The sequence below is a fragment of the Heteronotia binoei genome, chromosome 20 (genome assembly GCF_032191835.1).
Source record: "Heteronotia binoei isolate CCM8104 ecotype False Entrance Well chromosome 20, APGP_CSIRO_Hbin_v1, whole genome shotgun sequence".
In the NCBI taxonomy this organism is placed as follows: domain Eukaryota; kingdom Metazoa; phylum Chordata; class Lepidosauria; order Squamata; family Gekkonidae; genus Heteronotia; species Heteronotia binoei.
Window position 1 is genome coordinate 16,342,472 of NC_083242.1, and position 21,870 is coordinate 16,364,341.

General features: G+C 44.8%; 1 protein-coding gene across 2 annotated transcripts in view; it reads left to right on the plus strand.

Moving 5' to 3' along the window:
* The window catches only part of IFT140 (intraflagellar transport 140), a 133,015-nt gene that overhangs the window by 4,501 nt on the left and 106,644 nt on the right, over window positions 1-21,870 (plus strand). For both annotated transcript variants that reach the window (XM_060261049.1, XM_060261050.1), the window contains exons 4-14: window positions 946-1,088; window positions 5,040-5,215; window positions 6,593-6,684; window positions 7,938-8,044; window positions 9,192-9,340; window positions 11,160-11,363; window positions 12,688-12,760; window positions 13,826-13,917; window positions 17,008-17,135; window positions 19,720-19,837; window positions 20,751-20,884. In XM_060261049.1, coding sequence (XP_060117032.1) covers window positions 946-1,088; window positions 5,040-5,215; window positions 6,593-6,684; window positions 7,938-8,044; window positions 9,192-9,340; window positions 11,160-11,363; window positions 12,688-12,760; window positions 13,826-13,917; window positions 17,008-17,135; window positions 19,720-19,837; window positions 20,751-20,884 — 1,416 coding nt within the window. The remainder of the gene's footprint in view (window positions 1-945; window positions 1,089-5,039; window positions 5,216-6,592; window positions 6,685-7,937; window positions 8,045-9,191; window positions 9,341-11,159; window positions 11,364-12,687; window positions 12,761-13,825; window positions 13,918-17,007; window positions 17,136-19,719; window positions 19,838-20,750; window positions 20,885-21,870) is intronic.

Genomic DNA, 21,870 nt, shown 5'->3' on the forward strand with positions numbered 1-21,870 from the left:
AAAAAACAACCATATTCAGTACATGTTCCAGTAGAATGAGTTAAGTTTTCTTTGAATGGCTGATATTCTGTATGCATATATTCCTCATTTATGCTAGTCTGAACCCCTTACTCCATTAATGTACTGCTGACTCTTAATATTATTGGCAGCTTTAAAGGTTAAAAGATTTAGCTTCAGTGGGCCAGAACTCACTTCATCAGATGCATACAGCAGGAGACTAACATGGCTATTCCCCCTGAATATGTCATCCAATCACCACATTGTATTCTCATGCTTTCCCTTGCTTCTTGGAATCTTCTGTTCCTCCCACCCAGACCATTCATCCTGCTATGAATCCATCTCTTTTCTCCCTCTTCCCTGGCTCTGTAGTCCTATTGCTAGCCCTGTTTCTACTGGCTCATCCTCAGTTGTAGGTAATTTTTACAGTTATTGATGATATTCTATCTCTTTGTGCATAATCCTTGTTATTCTTTTTCTTTTGCTGGATTATAAAGAGGTCACCAATAACTGTTTTTGGGCAAATAGTAACCAGCAGAGCCTCATTTGCATATTAGGCCACTTTGCTGATGTTACCATTGATTTGCCCAGCATAAACTAATTTGCATATTAGGCCATGCCCCCTGACACCAGGCCAGCTGGAACTGTGTTCCTGTGCATTCCTGCTCAAAAAAAGCTCTAGTAACCAGCATGCAAGTTGTCGGCCTTGCTAAAAAAATAACTTCTCAATTGCTGATGATGTCTGGGGAAAGTTGAAGGGGGGGGAGGAACTAATACAGGAAATCAGGTTCAGCACAGGTAACAAGGAATATTAAATTAAATTAGATGGGAAGTGAGTGATCTCTTGGTCATAAGAGGTGATTGTTTCTGCTAGTGGGAAGTCCTTGTCTTCTCCTACATCAGGCTATGAAGGAAGCTCCAAATAATCTGTCTGCCTTTTGACTGCAGGGATCTAGTACAGCTGGCAAAAGCAGCAGTGAGTGGTGATGAGAAAGCCTTGGACATGTTTAACTGGAGGAAATCTGGAGTGGACATGCCTCTGAAACTGGGACCCCAGGAAGGGTTGTCCTTCTTTGTTGGTGTGGCAGATGGTAAGGACCAGCAAAAAAAATCAATATTTGGGAAGTTGTTGCTTGTTGTTGGGACTAGGGATGGGCATGGTCCAGAAAAATTGTGGTCTGTTGGTTTCATGGGCTGAATCAATCTTTTTGGACCATGATGCCTGAACGGCGACTCCACCAGAAGTGGTGAACCAGAAGTGGGTGAAGTTGACCCCTGGCCTCTTTGTAAAAGCCATTTAAATTTTAAATGGCTTTTGCAAAGCTGTGCAGCGTGTGAGTTAAGGCCAAGCGGTGAATTCTCCCACCTGGAAGTGGGTGAACCCCCCACTTGGCCTTCACTCGTGTGCTGCATATTTTGCAAAGCTAGGCAGTGTGTGAGTAAAGGTTGAGTGGCGAGTTCACCCACCAAGAAGTGCATGAAGTCACCTCTTGGCCTTCACTCGCACACTGTGTGGCTTTTGCAAGCCTCACACCCACACAGACCCATGGACCTCTTGGACGGTCTATGGAAGTCTGTGTTGGTGGGTGTACAGACCAGGCTCACAGACCATGAAACGGGCCTTGGCCCATGGAAAAAATTGATCCGTGGTTCAGTCCGTACCTAGTTGGGATTGTCTCAGTCTGTGTCTTGTGAGGAGGTTCTTTTTTCCATGTGTAGTCTTGAGAAGACAGATGGAAAGCGTATCTTAATAGCAAGATGTAATTTTGCTACAAAGTGAACTAATAAAAATTTTAATGAAAGAAAGAAAGTGTATCTAAGTAGGTGGGAGCAATTTGTCCTCAGTATCTCTCTTTTCTCTCCTGTGACAGAATATTTAACAGAAAATGAAGTTATTCTGGAAAAAAATCCATATTATAAAAACTTGCTTTATTTTTGAACTAGTACTGCTAAATATGCCAGTCATTGTGAAAATGTAGTTTAGTTACTCAGTCTCGCTCTCTTTCTTTCTCTCTCACTCTCTCTCCATACATACACAAACACACACAATTATGGTTTATAGTATTGTATAGTAGAAATATAGTCATATGGGAATTTTTGAAAAATAAAATATTAGGGGAAAAAGGAATCTCTTTTCTAAGCCAATTCTGTTCTTCCCTTCTCTTTGAAGATGGAAATTGTTTTTGTTGCATTTTTATTGGAGCTGTCGTGCATTTTTTTAACAGGGCTGGTTAATTTGACAGGTGAATTGAAAAAGGCTTTCTTTAAAATGGGATGTGGATCTGTTTTGCTTTCCTCATTTTACCCTTGAGAACTGGGTAAAACCATATTGCTTGCAAAGCAGTAATTCCACACTCATTGTTTGGCTTGCTCGCTAGAGGTCAGAAATTGCCTAAACTCACGTTGAGACATTGGCCTCCATAATCCTATTTCCTTTAGAGAGAATTTGAGGCTGGATTTGTAGCTACAAATCAGTGTGTGTTTAATCTGGTTTTGAAATAAAAGGAAAATGGCAGAGGGGCGGTAAGTTTATTCAGGACAACTAGAGTGTTGTGTGCTTTAGTTTCAAAAAAATGGCGATGCTGCCCATTTGAAAACAGCAGATCCTCACCAAAGAGCGTGCTCTTGTTGGACTTACTTCAGTCATGTTTGGTGTTTCCTTTTGAAGAAGAAAAGGAAACAGCAGAGATGTATTTTCAGAGCTTAAAATTGCATTTCCTTAAAAACAAACAGTTGACGGGTGGTCATGCAACCCAAACCATGTGAAACTAACCATCTAAGAAGCTTCCCAGGAATTTAGCTTCATACACCTCAGTGCCCAGCCAAATCAAAGACAGATAGCTCCACTTAAGTCCAACAGTGCAGTTCGTTCAAGTGCAGTCCAACTGTTTCTCTGCTCCCCCTATGGTATTTGTGGGCTAAACTAGACATTACTAGAGACATGGAACTTCTGCTTCTTAAGTAGTAAGATGGGGGGAACCCTCTTTGGCATCTCCACAGACGACTTTTTGTTCTCCCACTTTGTCACATCAGGTAGGTTACAAAGTAGATAGTGCTCGGCTGGTTCCAATGCTGCTCTGAGTATTAAATGATAGTGCTCATTCTTTGCTGCTTTCCATCTTTGGACCCTCTCATTCAGCTCTTGGCCACTCGTAGCTTTCAATAAAACTACATAGGGTAGTTCTGCAGTAATCAATTGTACCTTATTATAATTGTGTTCCATTCACCTAGGATTTCCCACTCGTATTGAATTAGTTTCATGATTCTTCATCCCCAGTATAAAGTTCGGACTCTGTATACAAATTTGTAAATGGGGGCCCCCCTCATTAGTGGATTGTACTCTATAAAAAGCTCCCTCTTCGGTTTAATGCTGAATCCTGCCCAGTTTAGTAGTAGCAGAAGAAGATGATATTGGATTTATATCCTGCCCCATACTCTGAATCTCAGAGTCTCAGAGCGGTCACAATCTCCTCTACCTTCCCCCCCCCACACACAACAAATACCCTGTGAGATAGGTGGGGCTGAGAGAGCTTTTACAGCAGCTGCCCTTTCAAGGACAACTCTTGTGAGAGCTGTGGCTGACCCAAGGCCATTCCAGCAGGTGCAAGTGGAGGAGTGGGGAATCAACCCCAGTTCTCCTGGATAAGAGTCCACGCACTTAACCACTACACCAAACTGGCTCTCACTACCTTTTAAAATTTCCTTACACATATTTCTGGAAGTAGCTTGAGTCGGCCTGTATCCTTATAGTCTGGGTATAAGTGAATTCTTTGCCCTCACTCCAGTAAACTACAAATGTAGGAACATAATACATTCTAGTGTGAGAGAGGAAGTGCTGTGAAGGCAACTCAGAGTGTGTTTGCTCTACTAAAGCACAGGGATGTGTGGTTCTTTGACTTTATTCTGGCATTCTTTTGAGATCTTGAGGTGCAAACAAGCTTTAAACTTTAGACCCTTTCTACTCTGTTGTACAATAAATAGCTCACCGCCTAAGTTTCTGAAGCTGTGAGAATCTGCAATGGAAGTATTTCTTATTATGTGAGAGTTTAAAATCATACAAGTAAATAGAAATGCTTGAAATCTAGTCTTGGAGCTTTAAACTTTCCCCCCATTTCCCACATAAATACTGCTGTCTCCACTTATACAGAGCCCCGTGGCGCAGAGTGGTAAAGCTGCAGTAATGCAGTCCGAAGCTCTGCTCACGACCTGAGTTTGATCCCAGCAGAAGCTGGGTTCAGGTAGCCGGCTCCAGGTTGACTCAGCCTTCCATCCTTGCTGGGGGGGGGGTAAGTGTAGATGACTGGGGAAGGCAATGGCAAACCACCTTGTAAAAAGTCTACCGTGAAAACGTTGTTAAAGCAACATCACCCCAGAGTCGGAAACGACTGGTGCTTGCACAGGGGACTACCTTTACCTTTCACCACTTATTATATTGGAGGGACAAGTATTGCTGCATTTATCAAGAAAAGTAACAGGCTGTATAAATGCATGGCGTGTCTCCCTGCTTCTCTATAGGCTTTAAATGATGTGGCACCTGTGTTCTAGCACGTTGACAATGCAGAGGAAAACGTACCCTGGAAACAATATATTCAGCATTTTGCACGAATCAAAATGTTATAGTTGGCGACTGGTGAGACTGTTATAGCAACCCGCGTCGCATCTCAGTGTCTGTTTTGGTCAAATGGGTTGTGCTGTTCTTACTCAGTTGCAAAGGTTGAATCCAACTAAATTGGCATTTTGCGCCACATTCCCTTTCCTGCTGCAGACCCTCCCCCCCCATTGTTCCTCAGGGTGCTGTCCTTCAGGAGCAACATTTCATGGAGATCTGTGAGCTGCAGCATGAAGGGGGAACTTGGAAAGGCCCTCTCTGCCACTGGAAAATTTAGTCTGGATCCAACCCATGGTCTGATGACTTTTTGTGTGTGTATCCGGATGTTATTTTCTAGTAAACTGCTGGGTTTTTCACTTTTTGATCTGCAGCAGTATTTTACTAGCCGTATTCTGTAGCAGGCTAATCCGCAGCAGTCTTGGTTTTCTTGCAGGCACTGTGCATTATGTGAATGACAGAGGGAAAACCAGCCACACGTTGACCGCCGAGAGTTCAGTCCAAAAGCTGCTGTTCATGGAAAAAAAGGACATTTTGGTAGTAATAACGGACGCCCTCCTCTTATCCCTTCACAAAATTGGTCGTGAGGGAGAAGCTGAGGAGCTCATGAAGGTAGGCTGCACAAAGGCATCCCTTAGGATAGGGTTTCTCAGTGGGAATTTTGACAAGTTGCACAAAACGGTCTTAAAGGCTGCCTGCAGGCTGACTGACTGTTGTGTCCTGCTGGCATTGAGGATTTCAGGTGGGGCATGAGCAAAGCAGGGCTCTTTTTGCAGCAGGAGCTCCTTTGCATATTAGACCACACACCCCTGATGTAGCCAATCCTCCAAGAGCTTACAGGGCTCACTGTAAACTCTTGGTGGATTGGCTACATGGGGGGGGGGGCAGTGTAGCCTAATATGCAAAGGAGTTCCTGCTACAAAAAAAAAAGCCCTGTGAGCAAGTACCCTGAATACCCACTGAAAATAGGGTGGTATAGGGGCTGTGCTCAGCAGAGACTATCATGTAGCTGAGGGCAGAAAAATACTCAAGCCTAATGCTTAGAGCAAGGGTGTCAAACATGTGGCCTGGGGGCCAAATCAGGCCTTTGGAGGGCTCCTTTCAGGCTTCCAAGCAGCTGGCTATCATCTGCTTCCTTCTGCATCACAGCTTGCTTTGCCAGGCTTACTCAGTCGCACAAGAGTTACAGAGCAAAACCTCTATTTTCTCCGTTGGTTGAGGCTTCTCCTCTGGGGAGGAAGAAGGTGAGGGAGAGCTTGCTTTGCCAAGCTCTCTCAATCGCACAGCAGAGCTATTGAGCCAAGCCTCTCTTCCTTTTATCGGCTGAGGCTCCTCCCCCTCCTCAACCCTTGGGGAGGGAGGGAAAGAGGTAAAGCTTCCTTTGCCTAGTTCCCTCAGTCACATGGGAGAGATATAAAATCTTTAATTGTGCTTTTGTCCCTTATAAAGTTGGTATCTCTGCTACCTAGTATCACATTTTATGACACATACGGCCCGGCCCGACAAGGTCTCATTTATGTCAGATCCAGCCCTCATAACTCATAAATGAGTTTGACCCCCTGGCTTAGAGCAACAGAAACTTTCCCCAGGCACTTAATTGCCAGGGACAACTCCCTGTATGTATACTTTTGACCAGCACAAAGCTGTCGCTGCTGGTGGAATGATGGAGGACTCTCCTGCTTCTTTGGACACTGTCTGCGGTTGCCTCAGAGCCCCATAGGAGCATTACACTGGGGCCATTTTCAGCATTAATTTCCCCTTCTGTGGAAGGGGAATAATGAGGGACCTGCCACAAGAGGGCTTTTATGAGGAGAACCTGATGAAAAACTGTACAGTTCTCTGCTGCAAGCAAAAGAGCATTCATGCCTTAAAGTAAAATACACAATGGCTACTCTCTTTCCAACCCAAATCTTTTGCTGCCAGCTTGTACCCACCCAGTTCTTCCTGCTTTTCAGTATGGCTCTTTGATTGAGTGACTTCTGTTCACAGGTGAAACTGACCGGGAAGATAGGCCACCCCGCAGATATAATTTTGATTGACAGAGGCCTCCTTATCACAGCGACAGGCGAACCGGTTCTTAGGTGAGATAAGTGCGCTAGAAGTAATTTAGGTCCTGCAGGGTACCTCAGATAAATCTCCCTTATAGTGATGAGGACCACCAGAACGGCCAGGGAAGGGATCAGCAGCTAGTCGTTGGTATCTCCAGGCTTCCTGTGAGCCATTTGTTTCTTTTAAAGGGCAAATGCAGGAGAGGGGGTGTAGCCTGTAGAGGGAGAGGCTGAGCTGTGAACGTCCTGCTTTAAGTCTGGCTGCTGTCACCAACATGCCAGCTAGCCTTAGGCAAGCCCCTGTTCTCTTGGTCTGCTCTTTGTACCTGTAGATGGGGATCATAATACTTCTGAATTATTGAACTAATAGATGCAGAGTGCTTTGAACACTTGAAAACTATCCATTCTATTATGTTCTTCCCCCCCCCCCACCCCAGTACTCTTTCCCAGACACTTTTATGCTTTCAACACGGTGGGTTATGAAGGAAGATATTAGGCCAAGGCTACTGTGTTACGTTTGTGGAAAAGTAGGGATTTGAATCCATGTCTCTGGTTAGTCTAATCGCTACGCATCCATTGTCCAACCTGATGTAGATGCTGTTACTGAATGTCAGTAACTGCTTCTTGGCATTGAGTCCAAGAGCAGGGTAAGGACCAACGCTCCCTCCAAGCTCTGGACTCTTGTGAGCAAATAGAAGAGGAGAGGAGACTGGGTTTATACCCCGCTCTTCAATACCCAAAGGCGTCTTCCCCCCCTCCCCACAACAGCCCCCCCCCTGTGAGGTAGGTGGGGCTGAGAGATCTCTGACAAAAACGCTCTTGAGCAGAACAACTTTGAGAGAGTTATGACTCACCCAAGGTCACTCCAGCAGTTGCACGTGGAGGAGTGGGGAATCAAAACCAGTTCTCTCGGATAAGAGTCCACGCACTTCACCACTACACCAAACTGGCTGTCTACTTCATGAGCTACTGGCATTAAAAGTTGTAAGCCAGAGATCTGGCTACTACGTAAATAATTTTGCTCTGGGGCCATCCTTCCTGAGCTGAGACAAAAACATGTGAGCTGGAGGCTAAACTGTGAGCACGCTCACACTAACTCTGTTTAGAGGGGGGGGGATGCTTTTTGTGCAGACGGTTGCACTCAGCTTGGACTTCCCTGGGGCATCAGTAAGCTGTGGGGGGCCAGTGTCAGCCTCGGAGGCTTGTAACTTGCATCATTAACTTTTGAAGCCAGGCCTGCCTCGAAGCTGGAAGGAGATCAACCCCCTCTTGACTTTCCTCTTCAGGTTGTGGGACTTGGAGCTCGGTGAGAACTACGTGCTATCTTTAGACACGCAGCTTGGCTTTGAAATTGGGGAGTATATCAGCTGTGTGTCCTATTGCAGTGCTAAAGGTGAGGAAGCTCTTACTGCATTGACCTCCCACCAGCATTTTAAATCTCCATCTTCTCGGTCTGAAAACCATCCAGTGATTTAGAGTACAATACAAGGAGGAATTTTTATTAAACAGAAGTGTATGTTGTTTATTGCTAGTTCAGCTGTGGATTGTACTATGAGATGAATACTACAGCCCTTGTCCCATGTGCCTTTGATCCAGGCAGGCCTTTGTCTGTGGTCAAAGGGGTGGTGGTGTCCCTTTTTATCACTAGACGAGCTAGTTGGATGCAGCTGCTCTTCTCTTCCTCTGGAGAGCCCTCCCCCCCCCCAATTAACAAGAAACTTTATTGAAACAAATAGGGGTTACAGCAGAGGGGATAACACAGTAGGAGAATCGTTTCATTGATATCAATATACTATAAACAGGGGTAAAGGTAATCCCCAGTCCAAGCACCAGTCATTTCCAACTCTGGGGTGACGTTGCTTACACAACGTTTTCATGGCAGACTTTTTATGGGGTGGTTTGCCATTGCCTTCCCCAGTCATCTACACTTTCCCTCCAGCAAGCTGGGGACTCATTTTACCAACCTCGGAAGGATGGAAGGCTGAGTCAACTTTGAGCCGGCTACCTGAACTCAGCTTCCGCTGGGATCAAACTGAGGTTGCGAGCAGAGTTTAGGACTATAGTACTGCAGCTTTACCACTCTGCGCCACGGGGCTCTTGTTAATATACTACAGACGCTATTATTCCAGTAATATACAAAAGTTATAAAATCAAGGTTATCAAAAGAAATACAGATGTGTACACATCAATACAACAAAAATAAACCAAATCTAAAAAAAAATAAATCATTTTTTGGAATGACATTTTGGTTTGCCAAATAATCCACCAGAGAGCTTGAAATTTTTGCTGATAGTTTGCTAAATCTGGCATTAAGGGGTTGTATGAGATCTTCCAATAAACAAAAGACCCCCAGGGTTTATTTTGCCAATGTTGAATCATTGGAGGCTCTTTATCCCGCCATTTAGTGGAAGTAACCACTAATAAGCCCTACCCTCTCCTCATTCACGCTACAGAGGGATGTAAAGCCAGAACTGATACACCCATGAATACAGTAGGGCAATAACTGTGACTCCATCTGAAGTATGTGATACTTCTGACAGGTCTCTTGTCAGCTGGCACCAACAAAGGGAGAGTAGCCATGTGGAGGAGAGTGCCTGTCTCTAGCCAAGGTTCATGGTCATCCGACGGCAAGGAGAGATGGAAGCTTCAAGCCCCTACAGAGCTCGAGGGGAATATCACTCAGATCAAGGTAAATCAGACACAAAACGTTCCTTTCATCTTTCGAGAGGGAAGGGTTACCATCTGCCCTAAGCAAAGTTCACATTTAACATTATTTTCCCCTGTGGGAGTGAACCAGCTGCTTCTCTTTAGAGCGCCCATGCATTCACTCTCTTGTGTTACTTGTCTCCCATTGGACTATCCTCCAGCTCTTGACAGTAGTGTGTAATAGCACTTAGCTGTCCTGTTTTTGCAAGGATCTGAAAAAGCCTAGAACAGGGGCGGCCAAACTTGCTGACCGTGAGAGCAACACAGAATAAATGTCAGATGTTTGAGAACCGCAATACGTGAATGTCAGATGTTTGAGAGCTGGAAGGAAGGGAGGCAAATAGATGGGGGAAGGCAGGAGGGAGAGGTGGAAGGAAAGCAACTTTAAATGCCTTCTCCAAGCCGCCAGCTGGCTTGGCTTGGAGAAGTGATTTAAAGAGAGAAATGCCTTTTCCAAACTGGCCAACAGGGTGGTGGGGGCTTCGAGAGCCACACAATATGTGTGAGAACCACATGTGACTCCTGAGTCAAAGTTTGGCCACCCCTGGCCTAGAATGTGGTACTTTCTGTTTCCTTGAACCTCTGTTTATTTGATTCAGAAACTGAAGATAATCAGAGCTCCTCTGGCCCTGAAAAACTGCTGTACAACTTTATTCTGTTGTATGTTTTGAAAACAATTTACCATTAAGGAGGTCAGGAAACATGAACATATGAAGCTGCCTTATACTGAATCAGACCCTCAGTCCATCAAAGGCAGTATTGTCTACTCAGACTGGCAGCAGCTCTCCAGGGTCTCAAGCTGAGGTTTTTCATGCCTACTTGCCTGGACCCTTTTTAGTTGGAGATGCCGGGGATTGAACCTGGGACCTTCTGCTTACCAACCAGATGCTCTACCACTGAGCCATTGTCCCTCCCCATAATAACATGAGTTATTATGATGTGGAGGTAGTGCAAGCGGCATCAAAACCAGGAGCACAAACCTCCCCTGCCCAGATATTTGAACATAGACCAGTTCCTTTCTACAAACCCTCCTTTCCAATGGGTTAAATAATTGGGGGAGCCCCTTGTAAAACTTGGTATATCCTTTAAAACCCAGATTCTGAAAGGAGGAGCAATTGCCTTGACCGTACGTTTTTTTTAGCGGAAACGTGCAAACTATCAAATGTATTGAATTTGAAGTAAAAGTGCATAGTGTTCTGGCAATGTGAAAACACTAATATTTAAATGGGCCTTGTGTGGGAGAGATTTAGATGTTTGAGAGCTGTAAGACACGAATGTCAGATCTGTGAGAGCCTTAAGACAAGGAAGGAAGGAAGGAAGGCAGGCAAATAAGTGGGGGGAGGGAGTGAGAAGTGGAAAGAAAGTACCTTTAACTTTAAATGCATGTCCAAGCTGCTGACTGTCTTGACTTGGAGGAGTGATTTAAAGAGACAAATACCTTCGAGAGCCACACTATATGTGTAAAAGAGCCACACGTGGCTCCCGAGCCACAGTTTGGCTACCCTATTATAGCGGTATGTGAGGTACAATGAAATGGTTATGGAAGCTGGGGAAAGTGTGTGGAATACCAGAAGCTCAGCTGCATCACGCTGAAGTCTTCATCTTGATTTGAGAACAATAAACTTGAGGACAACTGCAGATAGTAAGGGATAACTTGGCAGTTCGGTTACCAGACTGTTGCTAAAGGATCAACTACAGAAACTGCATAAGCTGTTTGGAAAATCTCCTGTGAAAAAGTCAAACTTCTCACTTAAGCAGAATATTTACATCTTTAAAGACCAACATTTTGTCTCTTCCCTTAGTGGGGTTCCAAGAAGAACTTGCTGGCCGTCAACACTACCAGCTGTGTGATGATCCTCAATGAGCAGGCCATGTCTTCCCACTTCCACCAACAGGTGGCGGTGGTGCAGGTGTCCCCCAACCTGTTCAATGTCACCTTCTTCAGTGCAACCACCACCCACAACCTCCGCATTGACATGCATGTGAACGGAGCTTTTGCCACAAAGGTAACCTCTGACCATGGCTGTTACCTCTGTCCTGCGGCTTGGCTAAACTCAGGGTTTTAGGATGGAGCGTGTCCCAGACCCTCCTTATTTGCATAAGGGCATCATCAGGGGTGAAATTCTAGCAGGAGCTCCTTTGCATATTAGGCCACGCAACCCTGATGTAGTCAATCCTTCAAGAGCTTAAAAGGCTCTTTTTTTGTAAGCTCTTAGAGGATTGGCTAAATCACGTGGGTGTGGCCTAATATGCAAAGGATTTCCTGCTAGAATTCCACCCCTGGGCATTGCCATGGGGGAGATGGCATACTAATGGCCAGTGGCTGTAGAAAGGCTCTCCCATGCTCCAGGTTCCTTATGCCCTCTCCATTTTGGCCCTTTGTGAAAGAGCATAAACAGGGCTTTTTTTGTAGCAAGAACTCCTTTGCATATTAGGCCACACCCCTCTCATGTAGCTAATCCTCCAAGAGCTTACAGGGCTCTTGCAGAGTCTACTGTAAGCTTTTGGAGGATTGGCTGCATCGGGTGTGTGGCCTAATATGCAAAGGAGTTATTGCTACACAAAAAGCCCTGAGCATAAATTTTTGTATGTCTGTTGGGAGGGGATGAACTTTTTTGGGGGGGGCTGCTTGGATGTCCTGCAACTCCTGTGCTTGTTTCAGGGAGATGACTGATGTGGATGCAGAGAACATCCTTTTCTTAGCTCAGAAAGAAAATACAGAATAGCCCCTTTGCTCTCCTCGCTTTCTTTGTTAGCCTAAACAAAGTTGCTTGTATTCAGCTTTTGCTTCTGTTACCAAGTTAACCCAATTTAAACATCCTGTTCATGGACTTAAGGTTTTATTTTAATACTGTATTAATTACTGTAACTAGTTTAGGCTCTCAGGCTACTTAGAGGGCTCCCCAGGCATGCAGGAATTAGACTTTGTAAATTAACAAAAAGAGTGAACCCTGATGAAGAATAAATATGCTCTAGAGGGGACAAAATGTTGGGAGCAATTGAGTGCCAGTTACAAGGGGGGATTTCTTCAACATCCTTAAATATGTTGTTTTTCTGTTTTCCTTGTTTAAACACTCCCCCCCCCCTCCAACCAACCTTTCCCTTTATTCTTGTCACTTACAAAATTGCATGTGGTAGAAAACTGCTCCCCTGTTTCAAACAACTAATTCCAATGGAAGTGTATTAGAAGTGAAACAATTCTTGGCTTTCTCTTCGTTGGCAGTCAGTAGTAAGATTTCCATTTCTTAGAGTTGTTGGAAGTGATTTTATTTATTGTTTCTGAGCCCAAGTCTCAGGCATGGACTTGTTTTAATTCTGTGGCTCCTTTAGGATGCAGTGGTATTCTGGAACGGAAAACGAGTTACCATCTTTGAAATTCAAGGTACCGCACTGCGAAATGCAGGTAAGATTCATGGGCTTTAATAGAGTATCTTAATGGTATAGATGTCCTATAAAAATACATTTGAGGATGTTACTGATTCAGAACCTTCACGTTTCTGCGTTTTTTGTTCATATAGCCAAGTTAATCTTTTTAATTTTAAGATATTTGTTACGCTGGTATGCCATCTTTCCTTTGAGTAGCTCTTTTCCCCTTATCAACAGTCCTGTGAGGAAGGCAATGCTGAAAGGTGGCAACACAGTGAGCTCTGTCTCAGTGGTGAGGTTGAATCTTGGATTTCTCATTGCCTCGCACTCTCATCACTAGGATACAGTAGCTAAACTTGCTGTTTTCTCTTTGTGCTCTTTGTTTAATCAGTATGAATAGTAGCTAGCAAGCCAGCAGATCAACAGTTATATGAAAACTTAGCTGTAGAAATTCCTGATATATTCGCAAGAATGGGTCTGAATTAAGGGTGGGAAGGTATTGACTGGATACTAGGAAAAACTTTTTTACAGTCAGAGTTGTTCAAGAGTGGAACCAGTGAGCTCCCCCTTCCTGGCGGTCTTGAAGCAATGGCTGGACAAATATTTGTCAGGGATGCTCTAGGCGGATCCTGCATTTTACAGGGGGTTGGACTAGATGGCCTGGATGGCCCCTTCCAACTCTGTGATTCTCTGACTGGAGAGAACTGGGACCAACCCAAGTTTGTTTGTTTGTTTATTTATTTATTTATTTATTTGGGATTTATATCCCAGCTGGCTGCATGTGGATGAGTGGGGAATGAAATCCGGTTCTCCAGATCAGAATCTGCCACTCTTAATCACTACACCAAACTGGCTCTCAACCTAAAATCCGATGTTAGCCATGACTTTCCCCAAATAACCTATCATTTATAAGCAGCCTTTCGTAAAGGCTTCCCCCAACAGAGGAATGTATGTGATTGTACATGACCTATGTTTTTAAGCATGTTCAGAGAATGCTTAAGGGAACATATGGTTTTGGATCTGTGTGGGTGGAACAATTGATTGTGTCAGTAACAATTAGTGACATGTATCGGGGGGCCTGTGCTCTCGTATCTGGTTCCAGGTTCTTTTGCCTGTGACTCCCCTGTGTTGGCTGTGCACGAAGAAAGCCTTTACACCGTTGAGCCAAATCGTGTACAAGTTCGTACATGGCAGGTAAGCAGGGCTGGCTTTAACATTAGGCCTCTCTAGGCAGTTGCCTAGCAAAGAGCTTGGTACAGGGCAAATGCTTTGTCACAACCCCAGTGCAGAGGCTTACCAACTCGACTCTGTCATTTAAATGTACTTCTGGATCTTGCCTTTCTGTGATTGGACATCTTTACTCTTATCAGTTGAATTGAAAGCATTAGTGGAAATAGTGGCCTTCTTGTAAATAATGACATTGCCTCAGGTTTCTTTCTTTTCATACATTTTTACGATGAAAACCACCTGGATTGGCATTTGAGGGCTTGGGGCATGGTTTACATTGTAAAAGGCATCCAGCCTGACATACTTCTGTTTGTCTGCTTCTTTGGGGAAGCAGAAACAAAACAACAACGCTGTGTACAAATACTCTATAAACAATCAATAATACAAAGTCTGTCTTTGTTATTTCAATAAGTGAAAAGATGATATGCACACTACACAGCATACAAAAAGTCACACAGGATGCTGTGTAGTGGGTATCATCTTTTTACTTATTGAAATAACAAAGACAGACTTTATGTTCTTTTACGTGTTGCGTGGTATCCATCAATACATACCGCAGAAATGGTTTCGAAAAATCAACTCAATATTAATGAAATTCTTTTGGGAGGGGAAACCCCCCGGCTGTCGTGGGCACATCTACAGTTACCATTCGACCGAGGTGGATTCAGCCTGCCAAATTTATGCCTATACCATCGGGCTTACTTGTTGGCTGGTATTCAGAGATGGGCTTCACTTAATCAACTTGTAGGGTCACCCCTGATTAACTTGGAAACTGCCGTTCTCACTCCTTTGTCGACATGGAATGTGCTTGGGTCAACATACCATCAGGGAGAGTCGGTTCTTCCATCAATTCGGGGTACAAGACAAACATGGCAATATTTGGGTGATACCTATGGATTTGATTACATCCATAGTCAGATGACCCTTTGGGGCAACCCCGAAGTGAAGATAGGGGGATGGCCGGTGATTTGGAAGCTATGGGCACAGAGGGGTCTCTTAACTCTCACTCAGCTTAAAGATAGCAATGAGGATACGTTTCTTTCTTTTGAGGATCTACAAAGCGGCTTTGGGTTACCAGCTAACCAATGGCTGCAATTCCAGCAACTGAAGCATTCACTGTCCACTTCTTTCGGCACAGATGCCTTGGCAGTTCCGGAGACCCCGCCTCTCCTGCAGACTCTAGAACATGCAATAGAACAAAATAAGCCAGTCCGTGTTTTATATTCATGCCTGAAAAAAGACTCGCAATACTCTATGGAAGACTTGTGATGTAAGTGGAGCGAGGAAATCAACTGCCCTATTTACCCTTTTTAATGGGCTGCTATTTGTAGTGATCTCTGGCATTGTTCGAAAGATCTTCATCTGATTTTAATACAACAAAAGCTTTTGTTCAGGATTTACTGGACTCCTCTTCGCCTCTATAAGCATAGTTTGGCTGAATCCTCGGCTTGTTGGCGGTGTCTGCGCCCAGAGGTGGGTCTGGTTCACATGCTGTGGAATTGCCCGATGCTACAAAATTTCTGGGACGGGATCGTTCGATGGATGCAACAGGTACTTAATATTGACCAGTCTATCTCTGCTATGCAGATATTATTGAACTACTTCCAGTCGACCTGGCCACTGACTCGTATGCAGCGAAGATGGGCTGCACGTGCTATAATGATTGCGAAGCGGCGTATCCTGCGGCAGTGGCGTGAAGACTTCACTGGCATGATTATAATTTGGCTCGAGGGAATGTATGCCTTAGCTGTGCAAGAAAGGGTAGCATATTGCCGGCAATGTCAACAACAACAATTCGAAGAGATTTGGTCGGCTTTTTTAGAAGCATCAAATACTCAATACTCTGTACCTTGAAGTCTGGGATTTGCCTGCCCGGGGGCACGTGGGCTGGGGAACTGGCATGCCGGCATCTAATTAAGTCATTCCGGTTACAGGCAGTTTAGATCAGGAGAATACATGGTGGCAGTGCACAGGGTGTGGGATGAGTGCCATTGTTCATTCGACGGAATGACTGTCTGCGATGTGCTTATGAAAAAAAAATTAATAAAGTATAAATAACAAAAAACAAAAACAAAGAGAGACTTTATGTTATTGTTTATAGAGCCTTTGTGCACAGTGTTGTTGTTTTGTTTCTGATGTTATATACTGTGTTACCACTTTAATTAAGATTCTTTCGGGAGGCAAGCTGTTGCGTTCTTGAGCCTGGGTTTTTTTGGGTGGGATGGGCAAATGATGTTGAAATGGTATCAGAAACCAAGAGGTATTAAACTTTTTTGGAGCTGACCTGTGATCTCCCTCAAAGCTGTGCTACATACAAAAATACCATCAGAGTGGCACACTTCTTAGGCTAATCTGCCATCCTTTTGCAGCAGAAAATGTAATTGAGTGCTAAACGGGTAACGTCTTACCTGGCATTCCCTTCCCCTCCCCCACTCTACTTTTCCCTCTTATTGTGGGACAATAATGCACATGGTATCTTGATTTGATGCCATTCGGATATTGTATTATCTATTTTGACTTTGGATTTTAAGCTGCATATTTTGTTATTAACCGCCCTGAACTCTGTGAATTCAGAGAAGGGCAGTATGTAAATCCAAATTATAAATAAATCAATAAATTCCTTGTTGCCAGAGGAATGAACTACAGTTCTCTGGGGGGTTGTCCCTTCTATAACTACTTGGTTTGATTGACACCTATGTTAACCATTCTTTTTGCAGGTTTTAACCCTCAAATATTTAATTTAGAATTGGCAAAGATAAAGTAATAAACTACTGTTAGCTGGTGGTGGTAAAGTGAATTGATCATAATAGAAAATGGAATATCTGTTAAAAAGGAACCTAAAAGTTCGATTGGTTTTCTCGTTTGCTTTTTAAAAAGAGTTCCTTATCTCTTTGCTGGATGTGGCCATCAGGACCTCCTTGTGGCTGGTTTGCTCCTTGGTGGTGGTTTGTCAAAACGAAACCGGGACAAGCCGCTGCGGTTTCTGTGGTGTCATTAAGGCGAAAGGAAAGCCTCAGAGGTTTGCGGCTGAAGGCACTGCTCTTCTCCTTTCCGCAGGGCACGGTGAAGCAGCTGCTGGCGTTCTCTGAATCGGAAGGGAACCCCTGCCTGCTGGACGTCTGCGGGAACTTCCTGACTGTCGGAACAGACTTGGCTCACTTCAAGATTTTTGATCTTTCTCGCAGGTACAAAGAAACATTGACACGGTTCTGTATCTCACTTCTGGTTTTTTTCCCCTCCTGAAATCATAAGCAGGGGACCTGGGAGGAACTTGCAGGAGGCAAGGTTGCATTCCCCCCGCTTGTCTGCGTTAACTGTCAGAACATAAGAGAAGCCATGTTGGATCAGGCCAATGGCCCATCCAGTCCAACATTCTGTGTCACACAGTGGCCAAAAAACCCAAGTGCCATCAAGAGGTCCACCAGTGGGGCCAGGACACTAGAAGTCCTCCCACTGTGGCCCCTCCCCAAGCACCAAGAAGACAGAGCATCAGTGCCCCAGACAGAGAGTTCCAACAATACACTGTGGCTAATAGCCACTGATGGGCCTCTGCTCCACATGTTTATCCAATCCCCTCTTGAAGCTTGTAGCTGCCACCAGGGCTGCCATCTTTTTATCCTTCGAAGATGCCACCCAGCCGCCACCTTGTCTCTGTTGCTTTCCTTCACTGCTGCCGCTGCCTCCTCTCCCCGCTACTGCCCTGCCTCCACCTTTTCCCTGCTGCCACTACCCCTTCTCTGCTACCTTGCTCTCACCCCTGGCGCTTCTCCTGCTGCTCCTCTTTGCAGCTGCTTCTTCCATTTTGCTTCCTGCTCCTCCTCCCCCCACTGTGTCGCCACTTCTCCATCTGTCACCTGCTTCTGCTGCTTCCTCCGCTGCTTCTCTGGCTACCACCTTCCTCCTGCCACTGCTGCCCCCGGTTGCTGCTGCTTCTCCTGCTGCTCTCCTTTGCTGCTGCCTCTTCCCAGCTGCCATCTGGTTCCTGCTGCTGCTGCCCTCAGTCGTCACCACCTCTTCTGCTGCTGTTGTCCTTTGCTGATGCCACCTCCTCTTCTCCAGCAACCACCTCTTCTCCTGCCACTTTCTTTTGCTGCTGCCTCTTTCCCAGCCACCACCATGCTCCTGCCATAGCTGCCTCTTACTGTTGCTGCCACCTCTTCTTCCCACCTCTGCCTTTCACCCTCTCTCAGGCCTTCCACTGTTGCTGTGTCTTCCTCCTGCCTCTGCCTTTTTCATCGCTCCTCAGCCAGTTCTTATCTGGTTCATAGCCTGGGGCTGGCAGCTTGGAACCTGCAATGGTCAGCTTGGTGAGCCCAGCCTAGCCCAAATTTGTTGGCTTTCTAATGTGGCTTTCTTTGCCTTTCTAATCTGGATGTTCTGCTTTCCCGTTTTTTTTATAAACTGCTTTGAGCAGGGGTGGCCAGACTGTGTCTCGGGAGCCTCATGTGGCTCTTTTACACATATTGCGTGACTCTTGAAGCTCCCACCACCCTGTTGGCTGGCTTGGAGAAGTCAGTTGTCTCTTTAAATAACTTCAAGCCAAGCCAGCCAGTGGCTTGGAGAATGCATTCAAAGGCAAAGTTGCTTTCTTTCCACCTCTCCCTCCCCATTTATTTTCCTTCCTTCCTTCCTTCCTTCCTTCCTTCCTTCCTTCCTTCCTTCCTTCCTTCCTTCCTTCCTTCCTTCCTTCCTTCCTTCCTTCCTTCCTTCCTTCCTTCCTTCCCTCCCTCCCTCCCTCCCTCCCTCCCTCCCTCCCTCCCTCCCTCCCTCCCGCAGCTCCCGCAGCTCCCGCAGCTCCCAAACATCTGACATTTATTCTATGTGGCTCTTATGTTAAGCAAGTTTGGCCACCCCTGGCTTTGAGTCTCTCTGGGGAGAAAAACAGTATAAAAATTATTCATTGAGGAAGACATAGTGCTAGTTGCAGTGCATTCTGTCTTTGTAAAAAAGTATTTCTTGTCATTATGTTGTGGGGGACTGGTAAAGGCCGCTCTGGCTAACATGGAGCCGCCATGACAATTTGTGTAGCCAGAAAGGAGTTTGTCATCCTATCTGCTGTGTATTTGCTAATACCATACTTAATTAACTAATGAGTCCTTCCAGTCTCACTGTCGCTGCATCCTGACATAGACACTTGCTGTATATTTTGCCACATGTAGACTCAGTGGGATGCTGTGATTGGCCTTTGTGTACTAGTCTGCATTTGCCATGGGTATGTGGCTCTAGTGAAATAGGCCAAGCATAGTTTATTTTTAGTTTAGTTTATTCGATTTATATCCCTCCCCGCCAAAGCAGGCTCAGGGCAGCTCACGATACGTAGTAAATCACAATAAAACAATTTAGATAAACAAAACAGTTTCAACAATTTGGTGCTAATTTCCATTTAGTTACAGATGGCATTCGATGCTCTTAGACATCCTATTAGATCTTATGTCTCGGCAGGTTCAGTTAACAGCCAGCTGCAATAGCATCGTCTTGCAGGCCTTGTGGAACTGGGCAAGGTCCCGCAATTCTTTGCTCGTGAAAATACTTTCCTCTTTGTATTCTTTGCTCATGCAAATACACACAGATTTCTTACTCTGACGGGGGATTTGGTTTTTCAAATGACTCATTACTCAGTCCAGAAAGAACAATCAGAGGTCAAAGTCTTATGACAACCTCAAGTATTGGGGGATGCCTCTTACGTTTTTTTTTTAAATTGTTGTTGTTTGGAGAGGAGGTAGCTCTCATTGTGCTAGATGGTGTCCTAAGCGACTTTTCTTCCCCCAGAGAAGCAAAAGTGCACTGCAGCAGCAAGGCCGTGGCTGATCTGATCCCAGACACCGGTGGCATCGCCTCAGTGAAGTGCAATGCCAGTGGCAATAAAGTCAGCATCCTCCTCAGCAAGGTGAGATGGGGCTTGCCTGCCTTTGGGACTAAGAGCACACAGAGCAGCCCACAGAACAACCGGAGCCCTAAGCATCTCCAACCTTGTTTGGCCCACAGGCACTTTTGTAATTGGGGGTGCCACCACAAAATGGCTGCCATGGGGGCTGAGATCCTATCAGGAGGCACAGGCTGTGCATCTTCCTGTGATGAAGGCGGCTGTTTTGAAACAGGCGCTGCCTGCAGATGCAAAAGTGGCACCTCCCAGGCTCTTCAGAGACACCTCCTGCCCCAGGAGGCAAGAACTAATAATAACCAATAACCTTGTTTGATATGTTTGTTACATGTTAAAAGGTAAATTAGGTGAACAGGAAAAATGTCTGAGAAAGAAATGTCCTCATTATGGCTCAGGCTTGCTAGCAATATAGTGATTAACACATTCTCACATTCTGACATGTTACTGTTTTATCAGTTTCCCGTGCAAATGCTATCCAGACCGAATGTTCTTTCAATTGTTAATTTCACTATTTTGCCATTGGATTCTAGCTTTGCATTCTAAACCACTGCCTACCAGCTAGAAGTATTTCTGCTAACTGTATCCCATTCCATTTGATGAAGTAGGCATTCGTATGAAAGCTTACGTTCTTAATAAAACTTGGTTGATCTTAAAGGTGCTACTGGACTCCTATTTTGTTCTGCTTGTTGAGAAGGGCACTAAAAAAAGATAGTTCCAGAGTCCCTGTAGTCCAAGAAACTACTGCATGAGACTGAGAACATCTGGAGAAGAATCTACTACTTTTACAGCTTTCTTCTTCCTGTACATTTCTTCCATCTTGTCAGATCGGTTCATCAGATTGAGGGATTATCGGAACACTGATTAGAATGACCCCATCATATTGTGTCTCTTTTTAAAACTTTTAAAAATATTTTTGTAGGCTGATCAGAGCATTGATCCCAGGATCTGTTTTTATGACATTGAAATGGACACAGTCACTCTCTTTGATTTCCACTCTGGTCAACAGAAGGATGCTAAGGAGATGCTGTATTCTGCCGGACAGGAGGGTGACAGGTAGACATTTATCTTCCTCAGGGTGGGGGAAAAAAAGCGTAAGTTGTATTTTGGGGTTAAGATGGATTTCTTTCTTTTTTTAACCATTTGAATTGTTGAAAAGTGCTTTGCAGCTGCTATAGCTTTGAACCTGAAATCAAGTGAAAACCATAACTGTTAAGCAGGTGGAACAATCCATTATGTGCATACATACCTCTGAGGTTTTGCTATCTGGAATGGGAAATGGTGCATATCTAGAGTTATGGTGACTTTATATTAAGTCCTGGTTGTCTGTTAATTCTGGGAGGGAAATCTGCAGTTTGCACTTTCTCCTGGTCTGTTAACCTGAGCTTGCAGATTCGAAAATAAGAAAAGAGAGGACAGAGTACAGGAGAGAGCATGCCCACCAAGTGTTAAACTTGCAAAGTGTGTTTCATGTTGGGTTGCTAGTTTCCCTCTTTCTCAAGGCTAGGAATCCCCCCCCCCCTCCCGGGCCTTTATTTTCTCTCATTTGGGACTAACCCAGAAATCGGCATCCTCCACAACAAGGAGGCAACTGCTCTACCTGCTGTCCCTCTCTCTTGCTGTGTCAGTGGAAGTGTTTATGTTCCATAATGGAGATAGATCTCCCATAAAGCAGGGGTGTCAAACTCATGAAGGCTGGATCTGACATAAATGAGACCTTGTTGGGCCAAGCCATGTGTGTACCTATTTAAGATTAGGTAGCAGAGATATAAACTTTATAAAAGACACAGACAAACACAATTAAAAATATGTTTTAAACACCCTTAAAATAAAACATGCTTAAGATATTAGCATTTGTTGGTCTGAAAGATGCTTTCTTTGTATCTCTCCCATGGGATCCAGGGAACTGGGCAAAAAAGGCTCTGGCTCTTTCCTTCTTCCCCAGGGGACTGGGGTGGGGGGGTGAGCCTCAAGCAGAAGAAAGAGAGGCTTGGCTCAGTAGCTCTGCTGTGCAGTTGAGAGAGCCTGGCAAAGAAAATGAT